General features: G+C 44.0%; 2 protein-coding genes across 2 annotated transcripts in view; both read left to right on the top strand.

Annotated features, from left to right (window-relative positions):
* CENPE (centromere protein E) overlaps nt 1-1,982 on the top strand; it is a 43,121-nt gene extending 41,139 nt beyond the window's left edge. Inside the window, 2 exon segments of the mRNA XM_064148423.1 lie at nt 106-365; nt 1,447-1,982. Of these exon segments, the coding sequence (XP_064004493.1) occupies nt 106-365; nt 1,447-1,544 (358 nt within the window). The 3' untranslated portion in view covers nt 1,545-1,982.
* A 2,863-nt stretch (nt 1,983-4,845) lies between these two features.
* BDH2 (3-hydroxybutyrate dehydrogenase 2) lies at nt 4,846-18,383 on the top strand. The gene is made up of 10 exons (XM_064148422.1): nt 4,846-4,904; nt 6,312-6,410; nt 8,691-8,769; nt 10,859-10,955; nt 11,472-11,580; nt 13,926-13,986; nt 14,627-14,740; nt 15,524-15,582; nt 16,797-16,889; nt 17,752-18,383. The coding sequence occupies exons 2-10, from the start codon at nt 6,339-6,341 to the stop codon at nt 17,803-17,805; spliced, it is 738 nt and encodes a 245-aa protein (XP_064004492.1). The 5' UTR covers nt 4,846-4,904; nt 6,312-6,338; the 3' UTR covers nt 17,806-18,383.
* The last annotated feature ends 2,892 nt before the right edge of the window (nt 18,384-21,275 follow it).

Genomic DNA, 21,275 nt, shown 5'->3' with positions numbered 1-21,275 from the left:
TATCTGTGAACAGGAATTATCTTGTGTCAGGAATCTTGTCTTAACAGAACTGCTTTAATTTTTTCTTAATTAAAAGCTCAGCGGTTTGGGGTTTTCTCTTCTCAGCAATGAGCTTGAACTGAAAGGGGAGCTTGTAAAATGGAAAGAAAGAGCTCTGAGATGGAGAGACCGGTCCTTAAGAGAACACACTCGAGTGACAGTACCAAGGTCTCCAAAGAAGGCTGTGCCCTCTCCCCTTAAAGAAAAAGTGCTTACACCTTCTGAGGATCCTGCTTCTCAAGAAACAGTGGCTCAGGGCCTGCCGAAGCCCTTGTCACAGGATTATACCAAGTTCTTTGATAATTCCAGCTTGGGTATTCCAGCAGGTATGTAACACAGCACTGCTCTCCTATGAAGACTTGTAGAGGCCAAGTATAAGGGGTGTTCTGAGCTGAGGGTAAATACTCTCTACTTAGTACATTTTAGACCTCAAACAATACAGAGTCTTCTTGAATGGCTAGTTGGTGACTGTGGAAGGGCTGACTAGCTGGAGTTGTGAAGCTTAGGTATCCTCTGCAGAACCTGAACACTTAAATGAGTCCTCCTTAAGTGAATCTCAGGCTGCGCCAGGGGAAATTTCGGCTCGAGGTGAGGAGAAAGTTCTTCACTGAGAGAGTCATTAGGCACTGGAATGGGCTGCCTGGGGAGGTGGTGGAGTCGTCGTCCCTGGGGCAGTTCAAGGCAAGGTTGGATGTGGCACTTGGTGCCATGGTCTAGCCTTGGGCACTGTGGTAAAGGGTTGGACTTGATGATCTGTGAGGTCTCTTCCAACCTTGGTGATACTGTGATACTGTGATACTGTGAATCCTTTACCCCCTGAAGATGATACAAACTTTTCTCACTGCAGTCAGTGCTGATGACTGAATTCAAAAAGTGAGTCAGCAGAAGATCTTTACCAGATAGCTGATGCTCTGAACTGTTTCAATTTTTTTACCTATGCTTTTACAGACTTCTGGCAAAACCATTCAAAAGCAGTATCTGGTATGATTTTCAAATCATCTGGTTTTGATGTTGACTGTGCCAGTCTGCTTGGCTCCAACTGCACCAGTGGCTGAGAAAGTTGTAAAACCAGCCTTACTCAAGTTTTCTTGTCTAGCTTGGTGACTTCTGGGGAAGTCTTAGTGGTATATGCCATCATATTAGTGCTCATTACATTTTACTTGTAAAGACTTAGAGAAGACATGTTGAAGAGTTTACCAGTTCTCAAGGCAGCCTTCCAATCAGAATGTTGCTTACTGCTGCTTCTAATGAGGCTAATCTAACAGTAGAGATCCCCTCAGCATAAAGCTGCTGGGACAAGCTTTGATTGATGTTTAATACACTGGCCAAGATTTAATGGCTGTATTCCTTCTGCTTGTCTATCTGGGAAAGTTAAATGTTACTTGAAAGGCTTTGTTTTCTGTACAGATACACAATTTCCAGGACCAGAGGCCCTAGGAGAACATCTTCAGCGCTGTTTTGGAACATCAGAGAACGATGAAGCCCCTGGTTGTACCACTCAGTAAAGCTGCTTTGTTGTAAGCTACCTTTGCAGTAGCTACAGAGAGAATCTGCTTGTACAGAAATGGATTACAAAGTAATCTACTGTGAACTTTCTCCGTCTCAAACTTTTCTGGTATCCCTAAACTGAAGTTTGATTTCCACAGGGCACACCACTAAGGGTTCCTTTTCCATCCCTCACACTGTCTGTGGCCCATGCTGTTCTAGTACCAAGCCTAACTGTATTTTTGCATGCCATTCCAACACAGATCTGGTTTCTATCTGAATTTTATTGTACTTTATTAATAAGCAGTGGCCCTGACACTCATCTGCCACTCAGTGGAAGACAAACTGGATTATCAGGGCTGAAAGACTGTCCTCTGTCCTCTGCTTTTGGGATGCATTTTTTGTATGTTTTCTATGAAGGGTGTTTGTTTTTTCACAATAAACTTGTTCACAACTCATTTGCTGGTCACCTCTTGTGCTATGATCTAAGGGTGTTGGTTACAATATTCAGTCTGAAGGGTAACTCCTAGAGCAATCTGGCCACTTCAGTCATTGTACTGCTTAGTCTGTGTTCTTCAGCTTCATAGAATGGTTTGGGTTAGAAGAGACTTCCCAAAGTAGTCAGTCCAACTGCCCTGCAGTGACTAGGGACATACTTAACTAGCTCAGGTTCCTCAGAGCTTTGTATGGCCTGATATTCGGTACCTCCAGGACTGGGGCCTCAACTATCTCCCTGGGCAACCTGTTCTGGTGTTCTACCACACTCATAGTAAAGAACTTGTTACTAACATCCACTCAAAATCTCCTAACTTTAAACCCTTCATCCCATCACTACAGCCCTGTCTGCAATAACTACTTTCTGCAGGAGTTTTATTTTTGCACAAGTCTCTTAGTGATGCTTCATTTAATTCAAAGTCTGCCAGGAAATGTTTGAAGTGTGAAGGGCTGATCCTCCCCTCGTTCTCCACAGCCAACTAAATAGGCATTTGACACTCAAAACCTGGTATCATCTCCATTAAGAATGAAATAAATCATGACAGTTGTAACTAGGAAAGATACCTGCATCCCCCTTCTTTTCTACCAACAAAGCTTTCACCAATCCTAGGTCTCTTTGGGTAGCCCTAAATGGAGTACCTAATTCATGAGTAAATGGTTACACTGACATGTAGAATCACACAAGAATGAACTTGATGGAGGTACTTTGGAGATATTTTAATATGGGTAAGTATTTGCCCTGAAGAGCTGAAAACTGCCACCAACTGTAAGAAATCCCAAGCATTCATATTTCAATTGCTAACCTGCAATGGATTTTGGGAAGCTTTTAAAGACATTGGTAGCCAGAAATGCAGAGGTTCTAAAAACTATCACTGAGTTTAGCACAGCAGTATGTCCTTTGCCCTATACAGGAGCAATTTTGGGGGTGAGGATAGGGTTTTTCTGGGTGCTGGTTAATTGGAATCTCAGTTGGTTGGTTTTTCACACTACCATTGAAGGAGATTTCCAGTTTTTTGTCTCCATTTTGGTGTTCCACTAAACTGACCTTACAGAAGGTAGAAACAAAGTGTGTGTGTATATATTATATGGAGCTTCAAGGGAGGGGCTTTTTGATACCTGCTTGCAACATTCCTAGATGGTGAGATTTTCCTTGTACTTGAGCTGAAAACTGGGCACCTATTGCAATAGATCTGTCTGAACTTAGCTGGCAGAAGGTTAAAGACAGAAGGAGAAGTGCTTTTAGAAAACCTACTAATTAAAGACTCTCTTAGTGGAGAGCTGATTTTAAATGTGTTAAAGCTGTCATGGTCTAGCAGAGACAAGATACATGAAGTTAATTGAGGAGTTGATTTCCATTTACCCACAGAAATGACTGTTCTGAGGAAAATGCTCTCAGGGTAGCGTGAGGTGTGATGTGAGATGAATGAAATGAGTTTCTTTCAGAATTTTCCAGTCTGATACTAACTCTACCTTAAATGTAAGTTAAACCACTAGTTACAGAAAGAAAGTGTAAGTTGGTATCTCACCACTTGAACAAACAAACCACCCAACCAATCCCACACACAACCCCAAATGAATGGTGCAAGTCTTGTTCTAAATTGTGATGTGATGGCTTACATTGCTGAGGAGAGAGTGCTTGCAGGAAAATGCTTGTGTCATGTTTTGGTGGGAGTCCTCTTGACTTCTTGAATTTCCTAGGGTCAATGGGCTGTTAATACTAGTGATGCTTTTTGTCCTTTCTACTGAAGGAAAAATCACTCTTCAGGCGTGGACATGCTGGAACACAGCTAGAGAAGGATGATCAGAGGCTTGGAACACCTCTCCCATGGAGACGGACTGAGGAAGTTCTGGGCCTCTCAATTCAAGAAAGATGTTGAGGTGCTGGAACATGTCCAGAGAAAGGCAACAAAGCTGGTGAGGGGCCTGGAGCACAAATCCTATGAGGAGAGGCTGAGGGAGCTGGGGGTGTTTAGCCTGGAGAAGAGGAGGCTCAGGGGTGACCTCATTGCTGTCTACAACTACCTGAAGGGGCATTGTAGCCAGGTGGGGGGTGGCCTCTTTTGCCAGGTAACCAGCAATAGAACAAGGGGACACAGTCTCAAGTTGTGCCAGGGTAGGTATAGGCTGGATATTAGGAAGAAGTTCTTCACAGAGAGAGTGATTGGCATTGGAATGGGCTGCCCAGGGAGGTGGTGGAGTCACCGTCCCTGGGGGTCTTCAAGAAAAGCCTGGATGAGGCACTTAGTGCCATGGTCTGGTTGACTGGCTAGGGCTGGGTGCTAGGTTGGGCTGGCTGATCTTGGAGGTCTCTTCCAACCTGGTTGATTCTATGAAGTTTGGGCTGTTGAGTCTGGAGAAGAGACGTCTCCGAGGAGACCTTATTGTGGCCTCCCAGTATCTGAAGGGGGCCTACAGGCAAGCTGTGAAGGTACTTTTTAGGGTGTCAGGTAGTGATATGCATATAGGGAATGGAGCAAAACTCGAAGTCGATTCAGATTGGATGTTAGAAAGAAGTTGTTTACCCTGAGGGTGGAAAGACACCGGCACAGGTTGCCCAGGGGGGCTGTAGAAGCCCCACTCCTGGAGCTTTTTAAGGCCAGGCTGGATGTGTCTCTGAGCAGCCTGACCCTAGTGTGAGGTGTCCCTGCTGCTGGCAGTGGGGTTGGAACTGGCTGATGTGCGAGCTCCCTTCCAGCCCTGACGGTTCTGTGACTGCAAGAAGCGGGTCTCGCTAGATGGCAGCATCTCAGTGTACCAGCAGAAAACCACATCCACCTCGAGAAACTTTTTAAACTACCACTCCCATCAAGCACAGCAAAAAAAGAGCACCAAGCTTCCTTCGGCGCAAAGGTCAGCACACAGGACGGGCTGCTGGGCATCGCTTGGTGAGTGACTCATTGCCACGCGTTTTTAGGGCTCGAATGCTCATGAAAACTGATTGTGAGAGTGGAAAAAAACCCCAATATTTGTGGTGTATTTTGCTTCAACTGCATTAAATGAGTTTGGGGAAGTGCTTGGAGCGATCAGGGTTTTTTCCCACGGAACCGACACGTGTGACAAGGAGGAATAGAAAATCGCTTTCTCTGGCCTGAAGGAGGCTTCCTGAGCTCATTGGGGCACTCAGGCGACAATGAATAAAACCTTTCCCCCAGTTTGGCTTGAGGTGCTGTATTTTGGAGAGCTTGGTGTGTTTGAACGGCAGTGTCACCCAGCTCTGTGCGAGTCTTGTTTTGCTTGGCTGGCTCAACGCAAAAAGCATAGGCGAAGATAGAGCCAGTGTCACATAGCCTCACACAGAGCAAACCTAAAAAGTGATTTTAAGTTGCTGTGCTTTGCCCTAACATAAAGATGCATCTCAGTTACCATTTGCATGGGAGAATGATCTTTTATGGTGTGCTTTATTTGGTTTTGTGCATGCGTGTTACTACTACAGTGAGATGTTTTGGTGTCTGACTTGAAACCACAAGAGAGAAACTTTAAATCACACTAGAGGGCAAGGTAGTGTGCTCCTGCTTCATTCTGGCACTCACTTTAAGGAACAATAAGTCCTGTTACTCCTTTAAGAAAACTTGGCTTTGAGCTCAAATGCCTTTTGACCTTCTTGAGATCCGTAAGTGTGATGGTTTGGGTGTTCCCCTCCCCCCCACACTGTAGAAATCACCCAGACTAGGCTCAGCCAGCTCTGGAAATATGAATGAAGCTTATTATTTCCTGCTGGCACAATATACAGGCAGATATTTACAGTATATACAGTTATAGACAGAAATATTCAAGGTAAGAGGTAATACAGAAACACAACAGCCCTCCCAGAAATCTGAGCCCACAGGAGGGGCTCTCAACCACCCCTCCACCTTCCCCCTACCCCTCTCAACCTTACCCCAGTCCCAAGGAAGAATGGAGGTTTGGCCAGAGGTTAGGAAGCAAAGTGGGTTAGCCCAAAATGGAGAGTGAGGTTAGAGAGATGCAGCTCAGCCAGCAGCCCCAGCGAGAGTGATGCTGAGTGTGTTATCTAATGTTTTTATCTCTTGTTCCTATACATCTCAGCAAGCCTATGAGTGAAGTAGACATCACCATTGTTTCCTTTCCACAGCCTGTAACCTAGTTCTTCTCACCAAAACATTCTACCCTGCTTCAAACTAGCACAGTAAGTTAAAAAACAGAACTCAAAGGTTGAGGTAGTGTCCCCTTCCTTGGAGCTCTGGGTGACAGGACCATTTGGGGTACAGTTTGGTGGCAGAGGTACCCCAAATTGTATCCTGAGTTTGGAATGTTGTTTGCTCTTTGTGTTAAAGGCTGTGTGAGATCGTCTCTGCAGAGGTATGGGTCGGCTGGATGGGAAGATCATAGTGCTGTCTGCAGCGGCGCAGGGGATTGGGCGAGCAGCTGCTATAGTAAGTTGGGGAATGTTTGTGGTCCTGTGCCTAGCCTAGGTTTCTACTTCTAGCATGTCCACTGACACCTGCACCAAATGAGTTCTCAGATTAACAAATCATAGATGAATCCAGACCTATCCACTGAAAAATTAGGAAAGAATAGAGTATCTGTGGCTTCTTTAGCTCTGAGGAGTGATGCTGGCCAAGGATAAGAGCAAGATTTGGGAACAGCTGCTTTTCTAACATGTTGTTGTTATCATCCATACTTTCAATCCAATATTTCCCCTGATTTGTTCTGGGAGAAGATAGAGGGAATATTTTCTGTTATGAGATAGGATGCTACAAAGATTGCCTGTGATAAAGCCAGGTTGTTTTACCTATGATGCTATTTGATGTAACTGTGTCTATGTGATAACAGCAGTACAGCTATGATGCTGCTTGCAATAAGCAACTGAGAAATCCTTTTACAGAATTTTATTTAATTGTTGTTAAACAGAATTCAACTTTCTGGTAGCCATCAATTCTCTTTGTCCAGTTCTTCCTCTGCTACTCCCTTCTTCCATAGCAGATGTGATGCTTTGGGTCTTACCCGCTCCCCCACACTTAAGAAAATCACCCAGACTAGACTCAGGTGATCTGAAAATTGAATGAATGTAGCTATATTTACAACTTAGCATGAAAACCTCAGTCCTCAGGAGGAGCTCCCAACCACCCTTCCACCTTCTCCCACCCCTCTACCTTACCCCAGACTTCGCCTTATGCTTAAGGTGAGTTTGGAGGGTCAGCCAGGGGGGGTAGGAAGCAGGATTAGTCACACAGATAGTTAGAGAGAGAAGTTCAATGCAGCCACAGAGCCCAGAGAGAGACTCTGTTATCTATGTGTTCTTGTTCATATACATCTCAGCAAGCCTACAAGTGAAGTAGATATCACCATTTACTTTTCACAGCCTATAATGTAATTCTTCTCATCAAAATATTCCAGCTAGGCCCAGACTAGCACAGCAGATAAAAAAAAATAGTAGAGTTATCTCTGTAACATTATCAACAAGCCTAACTACTTGGTTCCTCATGCACATAGAATCATAGAATCAACCAGGTTGGAAGAGACCTCCAAGATCATCCAGTCCAACCTAGCACCCAGCCCTAACCAATCAACTAGACCATGGCACAAAGTGCCCCATCCAGTCCCCTCTTGAAGACCCCCAGGGACGGTGCCTCCACCACATGTTTAAGAATGCAGAGGACTGCTGATCTTGGCACTTTTACTGAAACACTTGGTGCAAGTAGGAGGTAGTTTTCCTGATAATTTCACTTTTTAACTATCCAGCAAACCGTAGAAGACTGGCATGTTTAATACCACTATCCTCTTCAGCTGCACTTCAGACTCTCATTTGGAAGATTAGGGACTACAGGCAGAAGTCAAAGTAACTTCTGTGTCTCTGTAGAGAAAGCAGGTTTTGAGGGAAGCATCAAGAATCATAGAATCAGAAAGTCACAGAATGTTAGGTGCTGGAAAGGACATCAAAAGATTGTCTAGTCCAACCCCCCTGCCAGAGCAGGATCACTTCTACCAGATGACACAGGAATGCATCCAGGCAGGTCTTGAACATCTCCAGAGAGGGAGACCCCTCAGCTCCCCTGGGCAGCCTGTTCCACTGCTCTGTCACCCTCACAGTGATTAAAATTTTTGCTTATGTTTCCATGGAACTTCCTATGCCTCGACTTCCACCCATTGCCCCTTGTCCTGTTGTTGGGGATCACCAAGCAGAGCCTGGCAACCTCCTCTTGGCACTCACCCTGCACATATTTATAAAGAATGATACTTAACCACAGATATTCTTTCAGAGTAGTTCATCTTTTCATATTATTCTATGCTAATGATTTGGACACAAAAATAAGCTTATATACCAAGCTTATGACTTGTCAGTTCCCATAACTTCATTTAAATCCAACAATACAGACAATTCTAGCCCTGTGTGTTTGTAATATGCTTGCTAGTGCACATTTGGCTAATAAGAGCAATAATAATACCAGCTGTCAGTCTGCTTACAGTTCTTATACTTTATGGACTGGATTTATCTCAAGTCTGTCTTATGTATAGTTGCTGTGTGTTCCCAGAACATGTGGTAATTGGTGTTCATTGCTCCTTGATGTGCCTAGAATGAAAAGTGAGGGATCAGCTACATTCAGTCAGCTTGTATTTCAACCCAGAAAGGAAATGAGAGGAAAAAGGATTTTATTTCTGGTAAGATCTGGGCTACGTAAATACAAACTGCTTCTCTTACTTGTATTCTTCAGGCTTTTGCTAAAGAAGGAGCCCGAGTCATTGCTACAGACATCAACGAGGCTAAGCTGCAAGAACTGCAGGTATACCCAGGTAAATAAATGACTCACAACAAGCATTAGTTCAGCTCCTGCAAGTTGTCTTGCAGACTGACTGAAATACAACTTGAGGATAGGGCAAACTTCAAAAGGCCAGCAAAAAATGGAAAACCTCCAGACTCATTCTGTAGATTTTGCCTTTGCTTTTATTCTGTGCTGTGGAATGGCAGAGATTTAGCACGTACAGTATTGCATCAGCATAGCAGACAGAGTATTACTCCAGGCATGTGGAATAACTGAGTTTTTCATGCCACAGAAGCAGCTGATTTCTCCTGCCCAGAATGGTACCCATTTCAGTTACCCTTTAAGATAAGGGAGCTGGAGTTGTTTAGCCTAGAGAAGAGGAGGCTCAGGGGTAACCTCACTGCTGTCTACAACTACCTGAAGGGAGGTTGTAGCCAGGTGGGGGTTGGTCTCTTCTGCCAGACAACCAGCAACAGAACAAGGGGACACAGTCTCAAGTTGTGCCAGGGGAAGTATAGGCTGGATGTTAGGAGGAAGTTCTTCACAGAGAGAGTGATTTGCATTGGAATGGACTGCGCTGGGAGGTGGTGGAGTCACCATCCCTGGAGGTGTTCAAGCAAAGACTGGATGAGGCACTTAGTGCCATGGTCTAGTTGATTGGATAGGGCTGGGTGCTAGGTTGGACTGGCTGATCTTGGAGGTCTCTTCCAACCTGGTTGATTCTATGAGTCTATAACTAAGCTGACTGTCAAATATATCACTCTAAAAGGCAAGGAATGCTTTTCTCTGATCACAAGAACAAACATTTAGCTATATAAAAAGTACAATTAATGTCTTGCATTTCCATGGTCCACACTTATTGAGGAATGCATTATAAGGATAGCTGCCTGGTAGAGTTTTTGTATCTTCAGAAGCTAATTCCATCTTAGATGAACCTATTCTGTCTGTACAAACGCTCAGGCCTGAAGGTTTTCCTCCTGGTATCTCAGCAAGCTACATCAAGGAATAGGCTTTGCATAGCTGTGTTTCTTAATCATGACAAATGTGGAACATATTTTTTTTCAGTCTTGAAACAATTAGTAAGACTTTAATATATCTTGCAGCTGAAAGTGCTTCCAACTTAATCTGACAGAAGGCAGTGGATTGAATGAATTCCTGTTATATTGTGACAGCCAAATATGCAACCCACTTTTTTCCAGCACAGCTTTTTAGAAACAACATCGATCTTATTGACTGGAGTCCACCACAAACAATCCCTTTAAAATTCTTTGGGAGCCTTAGGACTATCCAGGTTCACTCTGAGGTTGTTTAAGAAAGTGTTATATTTAGAACTGTGCTTCTTTCCCCCCTGCTTCTAGTGTGCTTACCAGGACAGAGGTAGTTTTCCAAATGCTCTGAGCTATTTTCTGTCCTTCTGACACGTGGTTAGTTAAGCTATAATTCATCCAAGCTTGGCACATTGTTCTCTTTTAGTCATTTATAAACAAATAATTGCAAAACCACATATCTTTAAACAAGCTGTCGTGATGGCAGCCATCAAAGTCTTGTACTTCCTCTTCATTTCTGTTACCATAACTATGACACCCTTCCGTGTTGCACAAGTTACTGGCTTCTGGAAAATCACTTTTTCTCATTACTTAAATGGTACAAAGCTGACTCATCCTCAGTGACACATGGATAGATAGCATGTAGTGTGACACCTGTAACTAGTTCCAGGTAATTACCAGTCTACAATAATAGGCATAAAAGCTTGTCATGATTATAGAGGTTCTGTAGTTCTTCAGCTTGAGAGCACTGTGGAATTCAGCTTTATAGGAAACATTTTTATGGTAAATGACATTAGCTCATCTGCTTCTGTGATGCTGTATGACAGTCAAATCAGTTGATCTTTTTTTAGTAAGTAGCATGCCATGCTACTCACTGCTGACCTAACTGTTGCACTGTTTTAAGTGTTAAGCAGTGGTCTTTGCTCCAGGAGTCTCCATGTCATAGTGAACCACTGAGAGAAGACTCTTCCTGGCAGGACACTGACTCGAATCATAGATTTAGTCCTCAGCATATTAAAACCAAACTGCTGATGCTTAGCCAAATACACTGAAATGAATACCATGTTTTTCTAGGCATCGAAATACAGGTCCTGGATGTCACCAAAAAGGAGCAGATAGAAAATCTGGCCAAAAAGATTGAAAGGATTGATGTCCTCTGTAACATTGCAGGGTAAACAACTTCTATTTGATCCTACTTACTTTTCCAGTTTTTCCTGTTGTCCAGAAGTAGTTTATTAAAATGGATTTTCTTTCTCTACCTCTCTTTTTTTGTTCCTAAGGCATTTTCTGTCTTTCTTATAACCTTTTATGTGTTTTCATCAACACTGAAGTTTTTGTGCACAGCTGTGATACCCAGACCAAGATAGAATGGCTCTGGTGTTTAAGTTCCCTCCACACTGAGTCCCCTGTACTGATGGCTTTGTCTCCCCTGGCACAACAGTGGGCAAAGCTGACAGTCTGCTAGTGGTCTGTTTCTTTGCATATATTGGCTCTTTCTTGTCTCCCTGATAGTCATCAGAAAAAAATACATTGCCTTTTTCTTCTTTCCTCATAGGAGCTCTTGTCCCTCCTTTTCAAAGTTGGGAGGGTTAGCTGTTACAAAATAGCAGGAGGAAAAAATATGTATTGGAAGTCTTAGAAACACAGATCACAGAATAATTAACTTCATGCACTTGACTTATTTGAGGTTTGTCCATCATGGAACCATCTTGGAGTGTGAAGAGCGGGACTGGAACTTCACTATGAACCTCAATGTTCGCAGCATGTATCTAATGATCAAGACATTTCTTCCTAAGGTAAGGCTTGCTTGTCCATCATTTTTTGTCACAGGATCACGGGATGGTAGGGGCTGGAAGGGACCTCTGGAGATCTTCGAGTCTAACCCCTCTGTCAGAGCAGGACCATATAATGTAGTACAGGTTGCATAGGAACTCATCCAGATGGGTCTTGAAAGTCTCCAGAGGGGACTCCACAACCACTCTGGGGAGCCTTAAAGTTCTTCCTCATTTTGAGGTGGAGCTTCTTTTGCTGTAGTTTACATCCATTGCCCCTTATCGTATCCCAGGGCAGAAGTGAGCAGAGGCTGTCCCTTCCTTCCTGACATCCAGCCCTCATATATTTGTATGTGTTTATTAGACCTCCCTCTCAGCCTTGAGAGACCTAGCCTCTGTTGTGTTGTTCAAGTCTGAGCTGTTGCCACTGTGACAGCATGGGGGTTGAGATAAAAAGGCAAACATGCAATTTTGTATAGAGGAGGCCCTTGGATTATAGCAATCCTACTCCAAAACATCCTCTGTGTTGTATAATCCTCTGAGCAGACAATCTAACTAAAGATTATGGCAGAAGAGATCAATTCAGGGGTTCTACCCCGTGTAATTCATAACTAAAATCCTTTACAGGCAGAGTAGAGAGGGAGCTGATGCAATCCAGTGCTGACATTATACTACAGTGCACAGCTGCACAATATCACTACTGGAAAATATTTATACATACATCAATATGAATTTTAAGTCAGGAAACTATCTTGTGAAGCAATTCAGTGCCACTGAGGCCAACATGCTACTTATTCCAGAGTAACTATCCCGTTGGACAGCAGCTTGAGGACAATGATTGTTTCATACAGCTGCTAGGTTTGGGACTATAACTGTGGACTGAATAAAGTGTCTGAGCTCCTATAAATGCAAAGGCCAGAAAGGTTGAAAGGAGGACCCAGAAAACTATAAACCTGTCAGCCTGACCTCAGTGCCAGGCAAGGTCATGGAACAGGTCATCTCGAGTGCCATCACACAGCACCTACAGGATGGCCAAGGGATCAGGCCCAGCCAGCAGGGGTTTAGGAAGGGCAGGTCCTGCCTGACCAACCTGACCTCCTTTTATGATCAGGTTACCTGCCTGGTGAATGTGGGGCAGGCTGTGGATGTAGTCTACCTGGACTTCAGCAAAGCCTTTGACATTGTCTGCCACAAAAAGCTCCTGGCAGAGCTGCCAGCTTGTGGCTTGGACAGATTCACTCTGATGTGGGTCAAGAACTGGCTGGAAGGCCAGGCCCAGAGAGTGGTGGTGAATGGTGCCACATGCAGTTGGCAGCTGTCACTAGTGGTGTTTCCCAGGGATCAGTGCTAGGCCCAGTCCTGTTCAACATCTTTATTGATGATCTGGACAAGGGGATTGAGTCCAGCATCAGTAAGTTTGCAGATGACACCAAGCTGGGAGCAGGTGTTGATCTGTTGGAAGGTAGGAGAGCCCTGGAGAGGGACCTAGACAGGCTGGATGGGTGGGCAGAGGCCAATGGGAGGAGATTGAACAAGGCCAAGTGCAGGGTTCTGCACTTTGGCCACAACAACCCCAAACAGCACTACAGGCTGGGGACAGAGTGGCTGGAGAGCAGCCAGGAAGAAAGGGACCTGGGGGTACTGGTAGATAGTAGCTGAACATGAGCCAGCAGTGTGCCCAGGTGGCCAAGAGAGCCAATGGCATCCTGGCCTGCATCAGGAACAGTGTGGCCAGTAGGATGAGGGAGGTTATTCTTCCTCTGTACTCAGCACTGGTCAGGCCACACCTTGAGTGCTGTGTCCAGTTCTGGGCTCTTCAATTCAAGAGAGATGTTGATGTGCTGGAACGTGTCCAGAGAAGGGCGACAAAGCTGGTGAGGGGCCTGGAACACAAACCCTATGAGGAGAGGCTGAGGGAGCTGGGGGTGTTTAGCCTGGAGGAGGCTCAGGGGGGACCTCATTGCTGTCTACAACTACCAGATGGGAGGCTGTAGTCAGGTGGGGGTTGGTGTCTTCTGCCAGGCAACCAGCAACAGAACAAGGGGACACAGTCTCAAATTGTGCCAGGGGAAGTATAGGCTGGATGTTAGGAGGAAGTTGTTGGCAGAGAGAGTGATTGGCATTGGAATGGGCTGCCCAGGGAGGTGGTGGAGGCACCATCCCTGGAGGTGTTCAAGCAAAGCCTGGATGAGGCACTTAGTGCCATGGTCTAGTTGACTGGCTAGGGCTGGGTGCTAGGTTGGGCTGGCTGATCTTGGAGGTCTCTTCCAACCTAATTGATTTTATGATTCTATGTTTATAGACTATTGTGCTGGCCCTGGTGATGACAAAACAGTTCACATTTGAATTACCCAGGTATTCTTTTGCAGATGCTTCAACAGAAATCTGGAAATATTATAAATATGTCTTCTGTGGCATCCAGCATTAAAGGTCAGTAGCTTGTTAAGGACTTCCATACATACATCCTGTAAATGATGGGAGTGCAATGTAAACATTGCACAACTTAGAATTTAGAGGAAGCTGCCAATGTTGTGAAGAAATGCAAGTCTATAAATAAGTGAAGACATTAACTTGGGTGTACACACAAGGACACAAATGGGGAAACTTGAGTAACACAACGATCCTTGCCTTTGAGCTTTCAAGTTTCTGTCCTTGAATGTTTTTGCAGCATCCTTTTTGCCAGTTTGTGACAACTCAAATTTAATTGCTTCCAGTAATACCTTCTGCACATGTACTTCAGAGAAACAATGAGGAAATGACAGCTGCATCAGCATAGCTGTGCTTCCCAAGGAAACCTGCTGGTGACTATCAGATAGGTTTCTGCAGATCCTAAATCTTTGTTTGCTTTAACATTTCAAGACTTAAACCATTGAAGGACCATGTGCTTTGCTCTGGTGTATGCCTGAGTAGAGTAATAGTGGCCAGCATTCCAGTTAGCCTGTCCTTAGGGAGAGACTGCAGGTGCTACAGGAAATGCTGGAGTCCAGAAGCAGGTGCATATTGAACAAACCTGACTCTCTTCATTGTTTTTTATTGTTTTTATGCTGCTGTCACACTGTCCTTTGATAAGGAGTTGTGAACAGATGTGTATACAGTACTTCAAAGGCAGCAGTTATTGGTCTGACAAAGTCTGTGGCTGCTGATTTCATCGAGCAAGGCATCAGATGTAACTGTGTGTGTCCTGGTAAGTATTTTTACATGACTCTGTGAAGTGGGAGCAGATGTTAGAAGACCTACTGTTAGTTAGAATCGTAGAATCATAGTACCATAGAATGGCTTAGGTTGGAAGGGACCTTAGAGATCACCTGCTCCAACCTCCAGGCCATGGGCAGGGATGCCTCTCAACTAGGCTTAGCTGCTCAAGGCCTCATCCATTCAACATCATTTCCAAAGAACAGACTTGTAAGTGGCAAGGGAAGTTAGTAGCAATCAAAAAGAACAGGACTTGCTTGAAAACATGTCTTAAATTAGAGAAGTTTTTGTAGTAAAGCTGTATGTTCAGTCTGTTAGCCCAGCCCATGTACGTGATACATGCATGACAGAGCATCTCAATGTTCATTTTCAAAGGTATTATTATTTCAAGGAAGTTAGAAGCAGGTAAGGGCCAGCTATGGGGCTAGTTGTTGACAAATCATGTGGGAAGTGTGAATCTCCTTCTCAGAAGTCTTGCCTTTTGGTTTAAATTTAGAATGCTATGTGATGTTGATCGGTCTGCAGTCTTCCTCTGGAATCATAATAGAAAGTTAAGCAGAAGCGGTGTTCAAGAAGAGCCTGGATGAGGCACTTAGTGCCATGGTCTAGATGACTGGGTAGGGCTGGGTGCTAGGTTGGACTAGATGATCTTGGAGGTGTCTTCCAAGCTGGTTGATCCTGTGATGCTATGACATACAGACAGCAGCAGTGAGCTGTGTTTTTGGTCACGATGGTTACAGTTGATTTTTAACGTGGGCCTCGGCATTTTGCATAGGAACCGTTGACACACCGTCCTTACGGGAAAGGATCAGAGCTCGCCCTAATCCAGAAGAGGTGAGAAAGCAGCTTCTTGGCTTGATCCTGTGTGCACATATCTTTAATTCCATTAAAAAAACAAAATGAACCTAGTGGCACTTGTGCCCGTACTCAAGAATGGCCCCTGTTTCAGAGTAACGATGACACCAGTGTTGTCTCCCTTCAGAGTAGTTTGGTCAGTTTTGACTTAGGACAGAAGCCTTTAAAAAGCCTCAGAAGGACACTACTGCTTTGTGAATACAGCAGGTCTGTCATACCCAGAAGCCTTTGCAATTATTGGTTAGAGTATCTAAGACAAAAGTAGAAGACACTTACTGCTGTGGCAGGGGACAGCCACAAACTAGTACGAAACCAGGACAGAAAATGCATTCTGGCCTGTGCATTTCAGAATCATTTGGGATGCTTGACCATACTGAGTAGACAACAGTGAGTCCTCACTTGAAGGGCCTGCTGGCATCTAGCACCAAAGGGAGAAGGGCTTCTGTTGGTGTGCTAGTTTGAGCCTAGTTGGGATGTTTTGGTGACAAGAATTAGCTTATAGGCTGTGAAAAGGAAACAATGGTGATGTCTACTTCACTCATAAGTTTGCTGAGATGTATAAAAAGAATGGAAACATAGATAACAGAGTTGCACTTGGGCTCTGGCTGCATGCACTTCTCTCTCTCTAACCTGCCATCTTCCTGACTAATCCTTCTTCTTCCTAACTCCCCTGGCCAATCCTCCAAACTCACCTTGAACGTAAGGCAAAGTCTGGGGTAAGGTAGAGGGGCGGGAAGAAGGTGGAAGGGTGGTTGGAAACTCCTCCTGGGAGCTCTGGTTTCTGGGAGGGCTGTAGTGTTTATGTATTACATTTTCACTTGTATGTTTCTGTATATATTGTAAATGCCTGCTTGTGTATTGTGTGAAGCTGTAAATATAGCTCATATTCCAGTGGCTGAGTCTAGTCTGGGTGATTTTCTTAAGTAGGGGGCCACAGGTAACACCCAAACCATCACAGTTGGCTTTGTTCTGGAACCAGAGACTGAGGCCCAGTCTACTACTCTTGGTTTCAACCTGAAATCCATACCACAGTTAATCTTCTAATCTGTTCTTCTAGCATAAATTCCCTACTCAGCACACTAAGGAAAGCTTTATGATTCATGGTCTGCTTCCAGTATTGCTCTGTACATGTCATTTGGATTAAAATAACTGGGGTTTATTTTTGATAGACCAAATGATCTTGTGCTATCTAGGCATTGAAAGACTTTCTAGACAGACAGAAGACAGGCAGGATGGCAACTGCTGAAGAAGTGGCCCATCTCTTTGTGTACTTGGCCTCTGATGAAGTAAGTATGGAATGATAAAGTTTCCTGTCACAGAATCCCATGCTAGTTTGCTCCTTCACAGTAGAGAGAATTTGCTTTAGGAAGATTTCTGTTGCCTTGGATCTGGTTGATTACAAAAATCAAGAAAGCTTATGATCTTTTAGCGAGTTCAACATTCTCCCTTTCCTGGCTGAACCCAGCTGGATCATGTTTTAAGGAGGCAGAATTATTAATCATCACCTACCTTGACTATTCAACATCAAAGATTTGCACAGAAGTGCTTGAGATTTTGTCTAAAAGGGCTAAGTTCTGCATCATTCTGCTGTTTCAACAGAAGGAAAACAACAGACCCACTGAAGCTGTTACACACCAAGCTCTTCATGACTACCTCAAATACCAATGCTAATGAGAACACCAAGGCTACTTTGGATGCTATGAATGTTACTATAAAATTGCATTGGAGTCCTCTGAACTTGTCCAGCAGCATTGATGAGCATAATACAATACTTTAATGGGATTAATTCAGTCATAATGTTGCTATCTGTCAGTAATTTGTTTCTCATTTTGATCTTGGTTTTAGTGTTTCTGTAAAGCTACCAATTTTTGTTTCCAGACTGATCAGGGGGCTTCCAGTCACATGTAGACAGAATTCCACTTTTCCACTATATTGTAATATACTTCAATGCTGGCACAGAAAACAGTGTCAATGACTCAGATGCTTACCTCCCTATCTCTGTTATCTAACATTTCAGTTAGGTCCCCTTATAGCTATTTGCTGACCTGCTCAGATTCTACTCAGCTGAACAGAGCTAACAACATCATAGTGTGAGGTATTGTTCCTGTAAGTGAGATATGAAATGATTGTTACTTTTTGTCATTTCAGTCTGCCTACATGACTGGAAATGAAGTAATCATTGATGGAGGATGGAGCCTGTGACTGACCCTCCCTGCAAATGGAAATTTATACCATGAAAGGCAAAAAAATGTGGATTGTGTTTCTTAGTTAAGATAGCTTTCCATGATTTAGATCACGCACATGTCATCTGTAAAGCCAAATCTGGTGCACTTTTACTGCTGTATGATCTTACTGATTGTCTTTTCCCTAGATGGTGAACCACAAGAATGAAATACAATTTGTGTGGCTTCAGTTTATGGTAAATCAAAAAACATGAAAGAATAGCAAGTTAACATTTAAGATGTCAGAAGACAAAGAATATTACTTAAGGTACAAAATCTGAGTTGTGTTTTAAGCAAATATGAGTGAAATGAACTAAATGCTACTCCTGTTCTTATCCTGTAAATGATTTGGTAGCTAAACATTCATAATTAGACTTCTTAATAGCGTTGACAGACTATCCAGAGAAAATGGAGTGGCTACCATTAAATCAGTCAAAAACTGATCCTGAACTAAGTGTGGTTTAAATAGAAGAAAGCAGAAATAATATCAGATTTGAAGATTTGGACCATTTGAAATCATTTTGTTACCATTAATAAAGGTTTCTACATTAGAGAGCATACTAGTTGCAAATTGTACTTGAAAGCACGCTCCGCGTCACAAATTACAAGCTAAGTTCTTTCTCATCTGTACTATTGTTAGTAAAATGTTTTGGAATTGTAGTAGCTAGAGGAAAAATAGTCTGGAAAATGTTGAAAAGAAAACATCCCAAGTCTGACAACACTTAGCAGATACAAAGTGGGCAATGCAAGACAGTTAATACTACAGATAAACGGTGTGCGGGCACATTAAACTCCTGTGTATACAGCAGAGTCAGTGTACATCTACAGCTGGTTTGTGCAATAGCAACGTCCAGTTACCAGATCCTGGGCAAGTCAGGCAATTCCAGTTGGAATCTGGAAAAGCAGTAATGCAAAAGGCAGGGCAACAGGTTACTATCAGAAGCAGTAGGACCACTTTGTGAAGTTCAGAGGGAGGACTTTAAGCATATAACCACTAGAGACACTGTGAATCAGAAATGAAGAAGAGCAGCCTGCTCTGATGGTTAATACTGCAGCTTATGGTTAAGGGAACCCTAATGATTAAGACTACAGCTTATGGCATGTAAAGAGCATAGAGTCTTGCAGGTACTTTTAGTCTGTTAAGAATACATTAACCAGTACCAAAGAGAGCCTTTTAGTCTGTTAAGAATACATTAACGAGTACCAAAGAGAGCCTGGAGGGAGAAATGGAGAAGAGAACTATTTGATTAATGGTATAAATCACTCCTGAAATTGTCTTAGAAGTATCATTACTGTTTTTGTCTTGGATTTGTTTCCCTCCTTCTATGTTCAGAAAGCACTATGCAAGGTTATCATTCTGATAGGCATGGATAGGGATCTGTGTGGGAGAAGCATTTGAAATACACAAGTGGATCTTCGTGAATACACTTGACTTCTGACACAAGCCAAACAAGAGGCAAAAATTCAAAGTTAGCCAAAAGAGCTCCACCAATGTTCACTGATGTAAATTCAGATGTTCCAAGTTCAGACTGGCAGGATACTGTTTCAGTGGCTTTAGGGTTTTAATATAAAGGCCAAAGTCCTTCCTCCACAGTAAGTGGAGAAGGCTTACCTTGAGAAGGGAACCCTCCTACTGCCCTAATACACAAAACCTGTACTGTATATCCAGAATGTGAGAGAAAACCATCCTACTGAATATTGAACAGCATATTGAACTCCATTAGTTAACATGTCTAAGGTCACTTGTGCTTGTACTATAGAGATGCTACTCAGAAATTACTTTTTAATCGAAGCACTCCAAGACAAAGAATCATAGAATCAACGAGGTTGGAAGAGACCTCCAAGATCATCCAGTCCAATCTAGCACCCAGCCCTAGCCAGTCAACTAGACCATGGCACTAAGTGCCTCAGCCAGGCTTTTCTTGAACACCTCCAGGGACAGTGACTCCACCACCTCCCTGGGCAGCCCATTCCAATGCCAATCACTCTCTCTGCCAACAACTTCCTCCTGACATCCAGCCTAGACTTCCCCCAGCACAACTTGAGACTGTGTCCCCTTGTTCTGTTGCTGGTTGCCTGGCAGAGGAGACCAACCCCCACCTGGCCACAACCTCCCTTCAGGTAGTTGTAGACAGCAATGAGGTCACCCCTGAGCCTCCTCTTCTCCAGGCTGCACACCCCCAGCTCCCTCAGCCTCTCCTCATAGGGTTTGTGTTCCAGGCCCCTCACCAGCTTTGTCACCCCTCTCTGGACACGTTCCAGCACCTCAACATCTCTCTTGAATTGAGGGGCCCAGAACTGGACACAGGACTCAAGGTGTGGCCTGACCAGTGTTGAGTACAGGGGAAGAATAACCTCCCTCATCCTACTGGCCACACTGTTCCTGATGCAGGCCAGGATGCCATTGGCTCTCTTGGCCACCTGGGCACACTGCTGGCTCATCTTCAGCTATTATCTATCAGTACCCCCAGGTCCCTTTCTTCCTGGCTGCTCTCCGGCCACTCAGTCCCCAGCCTGTAGCACTGCTTGGGGTTGTTGTGGCCAAAGTGCAGAACCCTGCACTTGGCCTTGTTCAATCTCCTCCCATTGGCCTCTGCCCACCCATCCAGCCTGTCTAGGTCCCTCTGCAGGGCTCTCCTACCTTCCAACAGATCCACAACTGCTCCTAGCTTGGTGTCATCTGCAAACTTACTGATGCTGGACTCAATCCCCTCGTCCAGATCATCAACAAAGATGTTGAACAGGATCAGGCCCAGCACTGATCCCTGGGGCACACCACTAGTGACAGCTGCCAACTGCATGTGGCACCATTCACCACCACTCTCTGGGCCTGGCCTTCCAGCCAGTTCTTGACCTATATCAGAGTGAATCTGTCCAAGCCACAAGCTGGCAGCTTTGCATCATCTACTTTTGCATCGCTCTATAAGCGCAGAGATACAGATTTTTTAGTGGTAATCTGAGAAGGTGGTGAACTGGAACAACAAACTCAGGCTAAAAGTGCCCTATTACCAGTGCTCTTCATGGATATGTTAACAGCAGCAACTCTGAAATGTCTTCTGTCTAGGGGTTTTCCAGCAGATTTGCTGGAATTATTGAAGGAGAATGTTTCTTAATAGCCTTGTGACCTCTTAATTCCCTGGTCTGTTTTCAGTGGAACAGGGTAATTTTCTTTGTTTTCCTTCCATCCCAGTGACAACATAAAGAGCTTTTTGACCTCTCAGATTCTAGGTCAAACTGTTCTCTCGTGGAGGAGGGGGGAAGAGTTCCTTCTGGAAAATGTAATCTGTTGAAAAAGCAGTGCTGCTTTTTTTTTTCCTCTGAGGCTTGTGGCCATCTTAATTCTGTGTAATGCTACTAGGAACAAAGGTAGCAACATGCTGCAGTTGAATCTGTTTTTACAAGCACCCAGTGCAGCTTGCAAAATGAGACTAAGAGAGGTCTGCCTCGTTC

The sequence above is a fragment of the Pogoniulus pusillus genome, chromosome 9 (genome assembly GCF_015220805.1).
Source record: "Pogoniulus pusillus isolate bPogPus1 chromosome 9, bPogPus1.pri, whole genome shotgun sequence".
Lineage (NCBI taxonomy): Eukaryota > Metazoa > Chordata > Aves > Piciformes > Lybiidae > Pogoniulus > Pogoniulus pusillus.
The sequence above is the reverse complement of the archived record's forward strand: the minus strand, read 5'-3'. Positions and strand labels throughout refer to the sequence as shown.